General features: G+C 47.0%; 1 protein-coding gene across 6 annotated transcripts in view; it reads left to right on the forward strand.

Annotated features, from left to right (window-relative positions):
* The window catches only part of LOC135915574 (uncharacterized), a 75,958-nt gene extending 61,584 nt beyond the window's left edge, over positions 1–14,374 (forward strand). For all 6 annotated transcript variants that reach the window (XR_010568659.2, XR_010568662.2, XR_010568660.2 and 3 more), the window contains one exon: positions 13,497–14,374. Coding sequence is in view for 1 of the 6 variants with exons in the window: in XM_065448691.2 (XP_065304763.1) it covers positions 13,497–13,736 (240 nt within the window). In the remaining 5 variants the exon portion in view is untranslated. The remainder of the gene's footprint in view (positions 1–13,496) is intronic.
* The last annotated feature ends 685 nt before the right edge of the window (positions 14,375–15,059 follow it).

A 15,059-nucleotide genomic window follows, 5' to 3' on the forward strand; every position in this document is an offset into this window, starting at 1 on the left:
GTGAGTACTGGTAAGACACAGCTGTAGTACACTTTTCTCTTGAGGGATAATGGCAACCTGCTGTTCATGATCTGAGAATGCCTGCCAAACGCACCCCAGCCTATTTTTATTTTTCTGATTATTTCAGTCTCATGATCTGGATCCGCATTCACTACCTGCCCTAAGTAGATGTGTTCCCTTACCACTTCTAGTGCCTCGCTACATATCCTAAACTGCTGTTCTTTTCCGAGACTGTTAAACATTATGCAATGGGGGTGTTCGCCTAGCAGAAGGGTCACCAGTTATAGGTTGTAGCGCTAAGCTTAAACAGGTCGGTGCTATATCGTAACGGGGAAGCAAGCACTTCACGTCGTCTTCTCATGCACCAGCACCATGCCCACTGCCCAGTGCCTTCACTACAATCACTCCCCACCGAAAGAGTAGCCATCCTGGCGACTTAAGGACAGAACACAGGTGGGTCATGGCACTGCTTGAGCCGGGAGACGTGGACAATTTCCTGGCCCCGACGACGCTGGTTGGAAGGCGTTTCGAGTGGTTCGATGAGTTAGTTGACCGCGGATGTTCGTTTCAGTACCCGATAAGGACCGTGGTACTTGGAGAGCAGCTTGGAGGAGTAGAGGGCACCCACAACCAGACCAGCGAGCCAGGCGCAAAGCACGTAGCCATAGTGGATGAATCGTGGCGAAGCTTTTGGCGCCACTGGTCCTGGGATGTGAACGAACGAGCAAGCTGGCAACATTCTTCGGCGTAAGCAGCCGCTCTAGAAACAGTCGTCGAGTCCGAAGCATCTGACCGGTAAGGTAGAATCGTGTCCATAGTGCATGAAGGTTCGTGTCTGTAAAGGAGAAAGAAAGGGGAGAACCCAGTGGTGCTTTGCGTGGCGGTATTGTAAGCGTAGGTGACGAAAGGTAGAATGCGATCCCAATTCGAGTGGTCAGATGAAGCATACATGGCCATCATGTCACCAAGGGTGCGGTTGAAACGTTCTGTCATCCCATTAGTTTGAGGATGATATACTGTGGTAGTGCGGTGAATGATGCGACTCCTTTAACAAAGCTGCAATGACGTCCGAGAGAAAAACGCGACCGCGGTCGCTTAGTAATTCTCGAGGTGCTCCATGGCGTAAAATCAGATTTTGAAGGATAAAACTGGCGACGTATTTTGCTGTGGCAGATGCTAGGGCTGAAGTTTCAGCGTACCGCGTGAGGTGGTCGATAGCAACAATAACCCAGCGGTTGCCGCTTGGAGTGTAGGGAAGCGGACCGTATAGGTCAATGCCGACGTGGTCGAACGCGCGCGCGGGGCATGGTAAAGGTTGCAAGGGGCCGGTGGCATGTTGAGGTGGCGTCTTGCGTCGTTGGCAAATGTGGCATGACCGGACATACTGGCGAACGAAACGGTACATACCGCGCCAGTAGTACCGAAGCTGGAGGCGAGAGTGTGTCTTTAATACACCAGCGTGACCGCATTGTGGGTCGTCGTGGAACGTGGCGCAGATGTCGGAGCGGAGGTGTCGGGGTATAACAAGCAACCACTTACGGCCGCTGGAATTGTAGTTGCGGCGGTACAGCAGGTTATCCCGAATGTTGAAGTGCGTGGCTTGGCGACGAAGCGTCCGAGAGATCGGTGCTGGTGACTGGCTGGACAGGAAGTCAATAAGCGAAGAGATCCATGGGTCTTTGCGCTGCTCTGATGGCATGTCGGAAATTTTGAGGGCGAAGGCACCGCAGGTAGAAATAGACGAATGGACAGGACCATAGGGCAGGGGTGACCGGGATAGAGCGTGTGCGTCTGAATGCTTGCGGCCTGAGCGGTAAACAACGCGGATGTCGTGCTCTTGTAGGCGCAAGGCCCAACGGGCGAGCCGACCAGTTGGATCTTTTAATGAAGATAACCAGCATAGGGCATGATAGTTGGTCACGATGTCAAATGGACGCCCGTACACATAAGGACGAAATTTGCCGATAGCCCAAATGATGGCCAGACATTCCTTCTCAGTAACCGAGTAGTTCGCCTCGGCTTTGGTAAGGGTGCGGCTGGCATACGCGACGACGTAGTCTTCGAAGCCATCCTTGCGTTGTGCGAGGACAGCGCCGAGCCCGACACCACTAGCGTCCGTATGGATCTCAGTTGGAGCAGAGGGATCGAAGTGTCGCAGTACTGGAGGCGAGGTGAGAACGCGTCGTAGTTCTTGGAATGCGTCGTCGCACGCCGAGGACCAGGCTGATAGGTCAGAACTGCCGGTGAGAAGCTGCGTCAAGGGGGCGATGACAGAGGCAAAGTTACGGACAAAGCGTTGGAAACATGAGCACAGGCCGATGAAGCTGCGAAGCTCTTTCATGGTGGTTGGTTTAGGGAACTCGGATACGGCGCTAAGTTTAGTGGGGTCCGGAAGGATACCGTCTTTTGAAACTACATGGCCGAGAATAGTAAGCGTACGAGCGCTGAAGTGGCATTTCTTCAAATTTAGTTGCAGTCCTGCAGTGGAGAGGCATGCAAGTACTTGCTCGAGGCGGTTGAGGTGCGACGCAAAGTCGGTGGAAAAAACCACATCATCATCTAAATAACAGAGGCACGTTTTCCACTTCAGCCCTTGAAGAATGGTGTCCATCATTCGCTCGAAAGTGGCAGGCGCGTTGCAGAGGCCGAACAGCATGACAGTAAATTCATATAGTCCACCAGGCGTTACGAAGGCTATCTTTTGACGATCGGCCTCTGCCATTGGCACTTGCCAGTACCCGGACCGCAAATCCAGCGACGAAAAGAATTCCGCTCCCTGCAGACAGTCCAAGGCATCGTCGATGCGCCACAGAGGATAGACATCTTTGCGTGTTATTCGGTTAAGACGGCGATAGTGTACGCAGAACCGAATGGAGCCATCCTTTTTTTTAACGAGGACAACCGGAGATGCAGATGCTCAGGGACTGTTAGAGGGCTGGATGATGCCACGCTCCAGCATGTCGTCAACGTGCTGGTCGATGATACGGCGTTCTGCAGCCGACACACGATAGGGACGCTGGCGCATTGGTGTTTGTTGACCGGTGTCGATACGGGGACGTATTCTGAAACGTTCGCCGCGGCGAAGTTTCGCACTGGCCACGCCTCCGCCGTTGCGGCGCGCGCTGAATGGCTGCTTTGACAAAACCGGAAATGCACTTGCGCCACCTGAATTTCCGGTTTTGTCAAAGGAGCCATTCAGCGCGCGCCGCAACGGCGGAGGCGTGGCCAGTGCGAAACTTCGCCGCGGCAAACGTTTCAGAATACGTCCCCTGTACGACCTTGGCAATCGTCCGCGGACTCTTCGCGACGAGCATCTGGAAGGCTTGGTCATCGATGCCTTTCATGACGTGCTTGATCTTGTCAGCTTCGTCCATAGATGAGTTGACGCGCTTGCATAGCGAGAGCACGTCTTCAATATAACTAGTGAAGGTCTCCTCCTGGCGTTGAGCTCGACCACGCAAGCGCTGCTCAGCGCGAAGCTAGCGAACGGCGGGACGGCCGAAGACCTCTGCCAAAGTTGCCGTGAAAGCCGACCAGGTGGTAAAATCTGCTTCATGATTGCGGAACCATAGGTTTGCCACGTCAGTCAAGTAAAAGATGACATTCGTCAGCTTGGCGCGGTCGTCCCACCTATTATAGGCGCTTCCCACGAAATACGCAAGCAGCTATTTGATGTCTAAAAGATGTCTTCAACGGCTAATTGAAAAGCCTAGTTGTCTTGATCAAGACATTTTGTAGCCATGGACGTCTAGAAGTACTTCAGTAAGCCCTGCTAACGTTACGCTAAAAGTTGGCTAATGGACAGCTTGACAAGCACAACTGAAGACTTTTATTAGACATTCCCCCAAATTTTTGCGGCAGCTCTTACAGTAACACGACGTTTGCCCACAGTTACAATTTATTTTAAACGAGGCATGGACATCAGAAAAAAAAGTTTATGTTGTCAGATAGAGTGATGCAGAGGTAGTTTTTCCAGATGTGAACCATGGGAATAGTGTAGTACAGCCTCATTGGTCAATTTGTGCTTTTTAATTAGACCAATCAATTGAATGCCACCTGTCAGAATTATTTTGCAAATCAAACAAGATCTGTATTGTATGCTGATATAATTCCAATGTTCACTCATTGACCTAAACAAGAACATCTCTGCGTGAAACACGTCATTATTGACAAAACTTCGCCCTGCTGGGTCTCCACCAAATTGAAATAGTTTCTAGCAAAGAAAAATTTTGTCAGTGATGCTGCAGTTCAGGCAAAAATTACATCCTGGTTTCAGCTACAGGGGGCACAATAGCCTTACACCAGTATACGAAACAGAACACTGTGCTGCAATGAGTTAAGAAATAAAGGCTAGTACACATCTCGAAAAACACACTGCGAACCACTCTAACTAGCAATATAAATATATTTTTTCTGATGTCCATGCTTCATTTAAAAGTAAATTGTAACTTACTTTCTGGGTGCCTCTTGTAAGGTAACGCCATATGCTTGCACAGCATCACGCAGAAATAATGGCCAGTTCTTCGGCATACCATCCATTAGTGAATTCCTTGTATGTTGCATGTTACTAGAACTGAAAGATAAATCATAATATGCTGTTATTTTTTTTCATAAATTGTATGATGAGCTTTTCGTGCATAAAAGGTGATTGCAAGCGAAAATGCAGCAAGGCATCAACTTCACACCATGTCACATACTCATACTTTATTACCTAATAGATGAGAAAAGATGCAGAAAGTGTAATTAAGAAGAGTGACAAATAGCAGCAAAGGTGATCATCGATAAATCTTGAAGATGATTGCCGCCGCTGCCAGAGTAGGCCAGCCTTCGTAGGAGAGCACTGCCTGCCCACAAAAGCTTGCTGTCACAGGCCACGCGTGACGGTTCTTGTAGACATAGGAAAGCAATACCTGCACAGAACAGGAAAAAAAGGGCAAGGGAGGAAATGGGAATGTTGAAATTGGAACTTCAATTAGCAATATGTGCTAAGTAAGAAGTTTGGCTCACATTAAAAATAGATTTAAGCACTCCTTTCTCTTAAATTACGGGTATCTTAAGGTATGTATGCGATAATGTTTAAAATGACTAGTATATTTCCTATCATAAGAAGCCAACAAACACTGACACCAAGGACAACATAGGGGAAATTACTTGTGCTTAATCAATTAAATAAAAAACGATAAATTAATGGAAATTAAAGTGGATGAAAAAACACCTTGCCGCAGGTGGGAACTGAACCCACAACCTTCGCATTTCGCGTGCTATGCTCTACCAATTGAGCTACAGCGGCGTCGTTTTCCCATCCACTTTCTTGGGTATTTATGTGCCCTAGTAGAACGCTGGGAGTGTTAGCCAGCGCCCCAACTCAGAGACCTTGTTCCTGGCATATAGTCATTAAGTTGCATAGCAGAGTCAAAGTCAGCCTTTAAATTATTGTATGGTGTTTTGTGGCTAAAAAGCCACTTATCAACCTGTCAAACAAGTCTGAGAAGCTTCCTGCAAAATATAATCAGTTTAAAACAGTAATTCACTCTGCAGGGTAAATGATGTACTAACTTCATTAAAAAGTTAAATAGCGTCTTATATTGTTGAACTAAAAGCAAGTTTGGCATTTTGCGCTGCCTAGCTGTTGCCTTTCTTTCAAACTTAAACATGACACAGTACAGAGTAAGCAGGTAACATGCAAAGGATGACTGGTGATAAAGTAGTGTTCCAAAGCAACACTCCTAGCTGGATCAATCACTTTTGTTGATATATCTTCAAGTGACCCTAATTGGCTTCGGGCAATACCTCACACAAATGACGCAACACCTTGGAAGTGTTAACATGCTGTTTGCATGAGAAAGTGCAAAGTGATTCGTATAGGTGGCAAATTATCAGTGTATATATAGCCTCAGGTAATTCTGAGCATCTATGCTGACTTGCAAATGAGAAGCCACTGCACACAAAAAGGTGTATTCAAGTAATGGTCCATGCAGAATAATTGCCCACCTAGTGAAAAGGCAAATGTGGCAGGCTAATGTGGCAGGCTAATGGGCCAGGGCAAATAGATTGATAAATTCTGATAACACCTCCAATGATATTATTGAAATAGGTGATAAAAAACAGCACAGGTAAAATTGCAGTCATGACAAAATTTCAAAAGCACCTCTGCAAACTGCTGGAACCCTCAGCATCATGCCTGTTCTACACACACATATGTTGCAGCGCAATCTATATCTCAGACGCAGGCGCCTCCACAGATCGCTTTGTAATCTCCTCACAATAAGGTTAAAAGACAGTCTGGCACAAGCTACTTGATGTGATTAATTTTGCAAGCGCCAGCCAAGTGCTGATGGTGGTAGAGCAAAATTGGAGTTTGTCCTTGTATGGAAGCCTTGGCCCATGTTTTATCAATTCTAGCGGCAAAGCACACCTAAATCTTAAATTAGACTGCTTGCTGATGCTGTGCAATAAGTTCCTGTGAAGAAACTAAATCACACAGAAAACATCTAGAATACCAAACTAATCAAATACTGGCTTGAATACATTTGTGCATTAGGGAAGCAAGGTGTAATGTACACTGTTGTAGAAAATTTTTACTCATGTATGGAATACTTCTATGACACAGCAGAGTTAATTTGCGAGTTCTTACATAGCAATGACTACCTACAGGTAAATTTTGTAAGGCTTAGGGAAAATAATTATTAGTAGAACTGTGTATGTACACTGGCACTGAGAAATTGGTTATAATAGTGGCAGCTTATAATGGACCAGTGCAAAAAAATGGCCGTTGGTGAGACACCAACTAGCTATTTTACCACGAAGCGCTCCCTGGCCTTAACCCACATAAAAAGCAGTGGGAGCACCAGAGAGGGTACAGTACATTGGATTACACTGATCATGAGGTCCCGTCATCCAGCTAGCGCCAAGGTACAAGAAGGATGTCCAACCGTCTATAGAGTGAAAGGGACAAAATAAGATAGCATCAAGTCAGTTGAAAGGCAGATTTGCAATTACAAATAAGGTGACCCAGTCACAGTCATTCATTAATAAATGCCAAGCTGTCGTGATTTCACTCCCAGATGAAGCACCTACTAGGTTAAAGGTTTTGCTGCTTATTTAGAACAAAACAAGTAAAATTTGTACATCAGCAGACGATTTAATTTGGAATTGTATAGATGAAGTAAACATTGCAGTTATATTTTTTGTTTTGCTAGAAAGTGGGATAGCTACAAACTGCATAGTCACTGACACGCGCGCGCACACGTAAGTACAAAAGGACACAAAATAGGTAGTGACTACAGTGACGGGGCCCGGCACATTAACATCTGCACTACAGTGACGGGGCCCGGTACTTTAACATCCACACTACGGTGACGGGGCCCGTCGCTTTAACAACAACACTACACCGACGGGGCCATCCGGTATTGGGGGCGAGGACCATAGAGTTTCCTACAAGAATTTTGTAGGAAACTCTATGGCGAAGACGACTTACGGAGTCGCCATCTGTCGGAAGCGCCTCACATGTGTCGGCGTTAAATAAAGGCTAAATAAACATACTACGTGGCAGCCCTCCTGAACAATGTTGCAAGTACTCTCGAAATGGCAGTATTTTACCTTTAAAATAATCATGTTGGACAAGCAGAAAGCACAGAATGGTTTACAAACGCCATCTCTTTGCCTACTACGTACAGTAAGCTGGGACACTTCGAGCGGTCGCCGCAATCGATTCCACCGAACCGGTTTGCGTGAAACGTGAGCAATCGCTGAGAAAACTATGTGGAATATGTTCTTATAGTGGGATGGCTGTCTGTGTAACTAAATATAGCATAACAGAATGAAGCTGCAATGCAGTGATCGCACGGGTTCGCGGTGACCGACTTCGCGTCTGCATGCATGTCGATCGCTTTCGCTCCGAGCACATTTTCGCACCGTGCCGTGAGCTTTATGCCGCAGCATATGAACATTTGACAGCACGCAAGCAACCATTGTTGCATGGACACTATCGGAGCTGTTCAAAAATAATTTCGTTATAGCTGGGGTCTTCGACGCCTACAGCGACTTGTGATATGTTCCGTCGCGATGATTCAGTCTTAATTTTCTTTTTCTTTTCTTCTAAAGTCTTGGAAGCTTCAATATCATTATTTCTCAAATTTCATCGAACTGCATGTTTATCGGTCTTGTAAGCGATCAATTACCCGCTGCTTCTTTTTCCTAATTCAGTAGAATATTCATATTGTCTGGTGCTACACAAGCAGGAACATGTGCCGTACCTTTTTTCATGTGTTTTTACCGTTCCCCTTTCATTAGAGTGAACTTTCTTTCTTTATTATAATCATAGGTGTTACAGTGCATACGCAAAAGATTGTACATTCATGGACAAGTACCCATTGCGGTTGTTCGATCCGTATGTGTGCAATCAATGTATTCCATTACTGCACGGAAGTTGCTGACATCGTGAAAATTCACGTGGTGTTGTGGACAGTACTGGAATAAAATACCGCGGTCCGTGAAGTGCTTGGCATCCCCATAGGCGCCAGCACCGAGAAGCTCATGCAGCTGGGGGTCCACAACACCTTCGATGAGGTTGGGTCACAGATGTTAGTCCAGGTTGTCAGGCTCGCTTCCTCGCCTGCGGGGAGGCGGATCCTGGAGGCGCTGGACTTTAACCCGTCAGGGAAAGGCGGTGGGTGCTCGACGCGTGGTCGCGGGAGGCCGTCACGGTCTCGCCGTTCCCGCGCAACGCAATGTAGGCACACGCCGGGCCCGAGCGGCCGCACTTCTCGGATCCGTCGCCGACGATCCACGATCGGTCGCGTTCGTCGACGTCGCCCAATACGGTTCGCCCGACCGGTTTGCGGCGGCCGTGGTGGATCTCAGGGGGCAACCGAACGCCGCGTCCGTGAGGGGGCAGGTGTCCGGATTGCGGAGATCCATTCTGAACTTTAGAACACATGCTCTGGCGGTGTCCCTCGTTACGGGACCACGGTCATCTCACCACGGAAGAAGAGTGGGAGGAGGCGGTCAGGCACGGCCTGCCCGTCCCAACGTCGGAACGGCTCGCGGCGGCCCCCTTCCTCTTGGGGTTTCGGAGTCGCTCCTCAGGACCTTAATAAAGTTCACTGCCTGCCGTGAAGTGCTCGAAGTTGTTCGCATAGAATGTTTGAAAGAAGTGCGGCCATTGACGTCGCTACAGTGTTGATGTAAAGTGCCGGTCCCGTCTGTGGTTAAGGAGACGGGCCCCGTCACTGCAGGGCTGAGATTAAAGCGCCGGGCCCCGTCACTGTAGTGTATATGTTAAAGTGCCGGGCCCCGTCACTGTAGTGCATATGTTAAAGTACCGGGCCCCGTCACTGTAGTACAGATGTTAAAGTGCCGGGCCCCGTCACTGTAGTCACTACCCACAAAATAAGGCGAGTTCAGTCTGGTTCAGCATTACAGTCAGCGCGTCATCTTCGAATGCACTCCTTTCGGTTGGCTCGTGCTACGTTAACCACAGGCTAACAACCAGGGCAAAGTTCTGACTGTTGTTGCGGAAGTCGTGGAGCGCGGTAGTGCTGAACGGCTGAACACAAGCAGAACCCTCGTATAAAAGTAATGACGAAAACTCGCAGGACAGAAGAGCCCATATATCAAGAATTGCCGCGGGTAACACCTAAATATATTCACATTGTTGACGAAAAACGAAGCGCAATGTATTTCACTTACCGGAAAAAGTGTTATCCGAACGTGCGACGTACAAAGGCGCACCGAGACACGAAGGCGGCGAACGCAGATCCCGCCATTGTGGTAGTAAGCCGTCGGCGAAAACACTCAATACAGCCAATGTCACGAAGCACTGATGCAAAACACACGGCAAACAGCATCAACACAGCTAAATGACTCCAGTTAATATCCAGTATAAATGTACAGAACGGCTTAGAATGACGCACAACTGGATAACGAACCCACGACCGAGAAATAGCGGGCGGCAGTGGCCGTTTTTTCAAACTTCCTGCCTCCCAGTGCTTCCAGCACAGAATGAGATGTCCGACGAATTTGGATTGTGCCGCCGAAGTGGTCGCAGCGCGGTGGCTCTGTGACACCGCTGTGCAGCTTTAGCTGTGCAACACCGGCGTTTCGCTCCTGCTGCTGTAAATACCTGCTGCGCGAGCATAGAATGGTTTCCAGGCGTCGTGTGCGCGTCCCGTATGGAAAAGAATAACACGCCCTTGATTGTTGAAATTCTGGTGCGAAATTATGTAATATTAAAGCCAATTACCTTTTGTTGCTTCGAACGAGTTCGATTTGTCTGAGGCGTCTTTTATTCGCTAACGCCGACGGTAACCGCACATTTAACACGTCGTTTGGCATTTTATGCACTTTTAGACAAAAAGATCTAGAAAAGTTCTTGAGTTAGACATTCTGAATGCGTTTACCAAAACAGACTCTAGTGACACCCGTAGTGGGTTTTGCCGCAGATAGAATATATACTAGCATATTCCAAGTGCTGAGGTTATGTTTAGAAGAAATTCTATTTTCAGTCTTATCATAGACCAAGACGTCTATAGCCGTTTGTAGCCGTTTCAAGAAGTTTTTAAGAGGTTCTGTGTTACGTGGGTTACACGGTCATATTCGGCGAGCCAGTATTCCACGTCGTGGTCGTCTGTGCCGCTAAATATAGCCGGATCGCGCTGCCGGATGACGCCAGAACAGACGATGGCGGGGGCCACGGGAGCAGCAGCCTGGGATGGTCCCGGTTCATCCATTGCAACAGCTGGTGGTAGCGTTCGGCTGCGGAGTTCCAGGATGTCGAAGGGAAACCCAGCACCTCCACCAAATGCAACGGGGGTGTTCGCCTAGCAGAAGGGTCACTAGTTATAGGTTGTAGCGCTAAGCTTAAGCAGGTCGGCGCTATATCGTAACGGGGAAGCAAGCACTTCACGTCGTCTTCTCATGCACCAGCACACCAGCACCATGCCCACTGCCCAGTGCCTTCAGTACAATCACTTTAGTTTTCTGCAGATAAATTTTTAGACTCACCCTTCTGCTTTGCCTCTCCAAGTCAGTGAGCATGCAGTGAAGTTGGTCCCCTGAGTTACTAAGCAAGGCAATATCATCAGCCAATATTGTCCATCAATATTGCCCGCTATGTCCTTATCGACTAGGAATCCTACTCCGTATTGCTTCTTATCTGGGAGACCTCTATAGCAGAGGACGTGGCCGGTATTCCATAATGTATAAGCCTCACCAGTTCTAATCTTACTAAGGCCGATGAAATCCCAAAACATGACTGATAGTTACTCAAGGAGTTCTGCTAAGCTAGCCTGACTCAACAGAGTTTGGCTGTTAAAGGTTGACAGGGTGAGTTTCCATTGGCGGTCTGTCCAGAACCAGAGATTCTTAGCATCCTCTGCTGCGTTACAGGTCTGACCGCCGCCTTGGTAAGGTGCTCCATAGTGGCTGGGGACGGAGGGCCATTGGGTAATTGAGTGATTTATATGGGGGAGGGGGTGGCGGAATATGCACCAGGGAGGCCAATTCCTGATCTGGTGAGGGAGTGTCTTGTTGTAGCTTTGTGGACCTTCCTAATTTGGTTGTACCTTGATTAGTGTAGCCCCACTGGCTCTCGGCATCTTTTGCCAGTGACAGGCATCACTTCAAGTCTGCAGATGTTGTGCACTGGAGGAGATGAATGTCAAGCTCACCATCATCAAAAAAAGGAGAAAAAGCTTATAGGTGGATTCGAACTTCCCGACTATGTCAACCGAGCTTTCGACATAGCTCAGTCAGATAATCCAGCAGGCGGGGAGGCTACCTTATCGCCGACAAGCACAGCCCCGACGGCCCTACATGCCTGAAAACTTCTTTGATTTATCCGTTATAGAAGTGTTTACCTGATTGCGATGGGTAACTCAATATAGGATGATTTCTAAACGGTTCCAGCCTCGTAGTTCCGAAATCGCATGTGCGCAGGCGACATGGCATAGTATTTCTCACTGGTTCCAACATCGTGGTTTCGGAGTTACCCGTACGCATGCAGCCATGAATGCGGCTAGATATACGATACATTTTCGGCGAACTTGAACGATACCTAAATGCAGTGTGGAAGAAAAAGGAAAATGAGAAAAAATTAAATCTTCAGCGCTTACCGGGAATTTACTAGTAGCATGTTCAAGGCGGTACACCAAACAACTCACGGTCTTGGCTCTCTAACCATATAAAGCGACTAGAAAATAAGAAAAAAAAAGACTTTTTCGATCTTCCAAGCAAAGTACGAATGGTAACACATGAGAAAAGTATTATTCTGCTGAAAAAATGTACTTATCTGCTGTTCGCAGTGCCAAGCGTAGTTTTTTTTAACATCGGCTTACCGAAAATACTCAGAAAACCTTCAAGAAATTCTGGGAAGTAATAAACCCCACTCAAGCTCGCGCCATAGCTCTTGCTGACGATTCGGAAGATATTATGAGTGGTACCGACTGTGCCCTTTCTTTCAACGATGCCTTCGCCTCTGTTGTTACTAAAGATACTAGTTCTCCTCTACCATTAATGTCTAGTAATGCCGGCCATCACATTCTGCGTAGATGGTATCTCAAATGTAATTGGTGACCTTAAGCTCTCTTCCTCTACTGGTATCGATGGTATTAACTTGAAACTGTAGAAAAGAATACTAAATATATCTCAGCTCCATTTTTGTGTCTCTTATTTTCTCAGTCACTTTCAGCAGGCTGCATCCCTTATGAATGGAAAGTAGGAAATGTCAATCCTATCTACAAGGGAGGCAACAAGAATAACCCACTAAATGATCACCCCATCTCCTTAACGAGCCTTCCATGCAAGATAATGGAGCACATCATTTACTCACTCATCATGGACCATTTAGACGCCAACCACTTTTTTCATCCTGCAGAGCACGGATTTCGTAAGGGCTTTTCTTGCAAGACCCAACTAGTTCTTTTCCTTCATGACCTTCATGCGAATCTTGACTGTAATCAACAAACTGACGCTATCTTCCTCAACTATGATAAAGCTTTTGACAAAGCCTCTCACCATCATTTATTACTTAAACATTCTTTCTTGAATTTAAGCATGGATGTATTAAAATGGCTAGAGACATCCCTCACTAGCCGCGAGCCATTCGTTATTATCAATGACCAGTCCTCCTTTCAGTATCTTCAGGTGTCGCTCAGGGGTCTGTTCTTGGTCCACTTCTCTTTTTAATATACATCAATGACTTACTCCTTCATAGAAAACATAAAGGCAGGAGATGGAAATTCAAGACGATGCGCAAAACGAGAACAAAGTGAAAGCAGGAGCCAACGTTCCAACAAGTGGACTTTTCTTCAAGGTGACATATGCTTTCCTCGCCACAGTATATATTTATTTACTTATTTATCTACAAGACCCCTAAAGGCCCTCGAAGGAGGGTATTCCACAGGGGGGGGGGGAGGGGAGCTACAAGAAACAACAGAAGTGGGCAAGGCAGCAGCAATACTGGCCAGATGTTCAAACGTTGCCTCTTCTTCACGCAGCTTTTCACCGGCTGGGGTGTTTTCCTGGAGTATACTATGAAGGCCTTCCTGGATGCATCACCGCTCGCATGTCATCACGCCCTGATGTTCCTGCATGCGTGCGATGACGGCCCTATCTCCGCCCTGGAAGATAGTCATGGTCTGTTCGCGGCATTCGACAAGATACTGACCTCTGCCATTGCTGACGTCAACCGAGATGGCCCGCTAATCCAGTCACGAAGCTGGCTCCATTCAGTATAAAAGCCATGATGAAGCTTCATCGCTTCAGTGGGCAAGGCAGCAGCAATACTGGCCAAATGTTCAAACGTTGTCTCTTCTTCATGCAGGTATGTTAACTTAAGGACGCTTGTTGTATTCGATCTGACAACCGCTTCTTATTGCTGACGCCTTGCCCACACAAATGCCTTTCTACATGTATTTCTGTATGTGCTGATCTTGTTTACTGCATGAGCAGCCTCCTACTGAGTCCGGGCCCTACAAAACGCTCCGTCACTCAAACGGATGATTCTGGCTCTATAGTATCCAAAATGTTCGCTCAGCTTCTTGCCGGGCAAACTAAGATAACAAAGGATATAGCAGACATGCGAAAATCTATCGACGCTCGATTTAAGGCCATTGAAAAATGCATAGTTGATCTTGAACTGCAGGCACCCACCTTTAGCACAGCACACTACGATAACCTAAAGAGCCAAATTCAGAAAATGTCATCCACCCTTGACACTTTCTTCCCAAAATGATGATTTAGCAAATCGCTCGTGCCACAACAACCTTATTCTTTATGGTCCAACAGAATCTGAGCATGACACTAATGAATCGCTGCAATCGCAAGTTAAAAATTTTTTTACTGACGTATTAAAGCTTGATTTTCCTCAAATTGAGTGATTGCACAGGCTTGGTAGACCTAGAGGTGGGAGACCTCGCCCCGTCATTATGAAGCTCCTAGATTTTCGTTAGATTAGTGCTCTAAAAAATGGCTGTAAGCTAAAAGGGTCCCAGTGGTACATATCCGAAGATTTTTCTTCGAATGTGCGCTCCATCCGTAAATAACTGTGGGACAGTACAGCACAATTCCGTAACAATGGTTCAGTGGTACACCTCAGGTACGACCATGTGTTTGTTGATAACCAGCTCTACAATTGGGATGTTTCCAACTCTCTTGTTAAAGCTTGTGATGGTACCACTCACCATCATTTACCGCTCTCCCAGGGAAACTATCCTTGACTTAGCAATGACATGCAGGATAAACTTTGTATAATAAACCTTAACGCAAGAAGCCTATCTAACAAATATTCAAGCCTTTCCTCTTTGGTGGCATCACATTCCCCACATGTTATTAGCATTACTGAGACCTGGCTGCATAGCGACATCTATGACTGCGAAGTAACTCCCCCAAGATATAACGGGATAAGAGTAGACAGGAAAGCGGGCAGAGGCGGAGGCGTTGCCTTGTTTTGCGCTCTGACCTACAGTGTTCTGTACTACAATCCCCACTTGGAACCGAGATGATCTGGTGTAAGGTGCACATTAATAAAACAAATGTAATTATTGGTGTGGCTTATGGAC

This window comes from Dermacentor albipictus, chromosome 9 (genome assembly GCF_038994185.2).
Source record: "Dermacentor albipictus isolate Rhodes 1998 colony chromosome 9, USDA_Dalb.pri_finalv2, whole genome shotgun sequence".
Lineage (NCBI taxonomy): Eukaryota > Metazoa > Arthropoda > Arachnida > Ixodida > Ixodidae > Dermacentor > Dermacentor albipictus.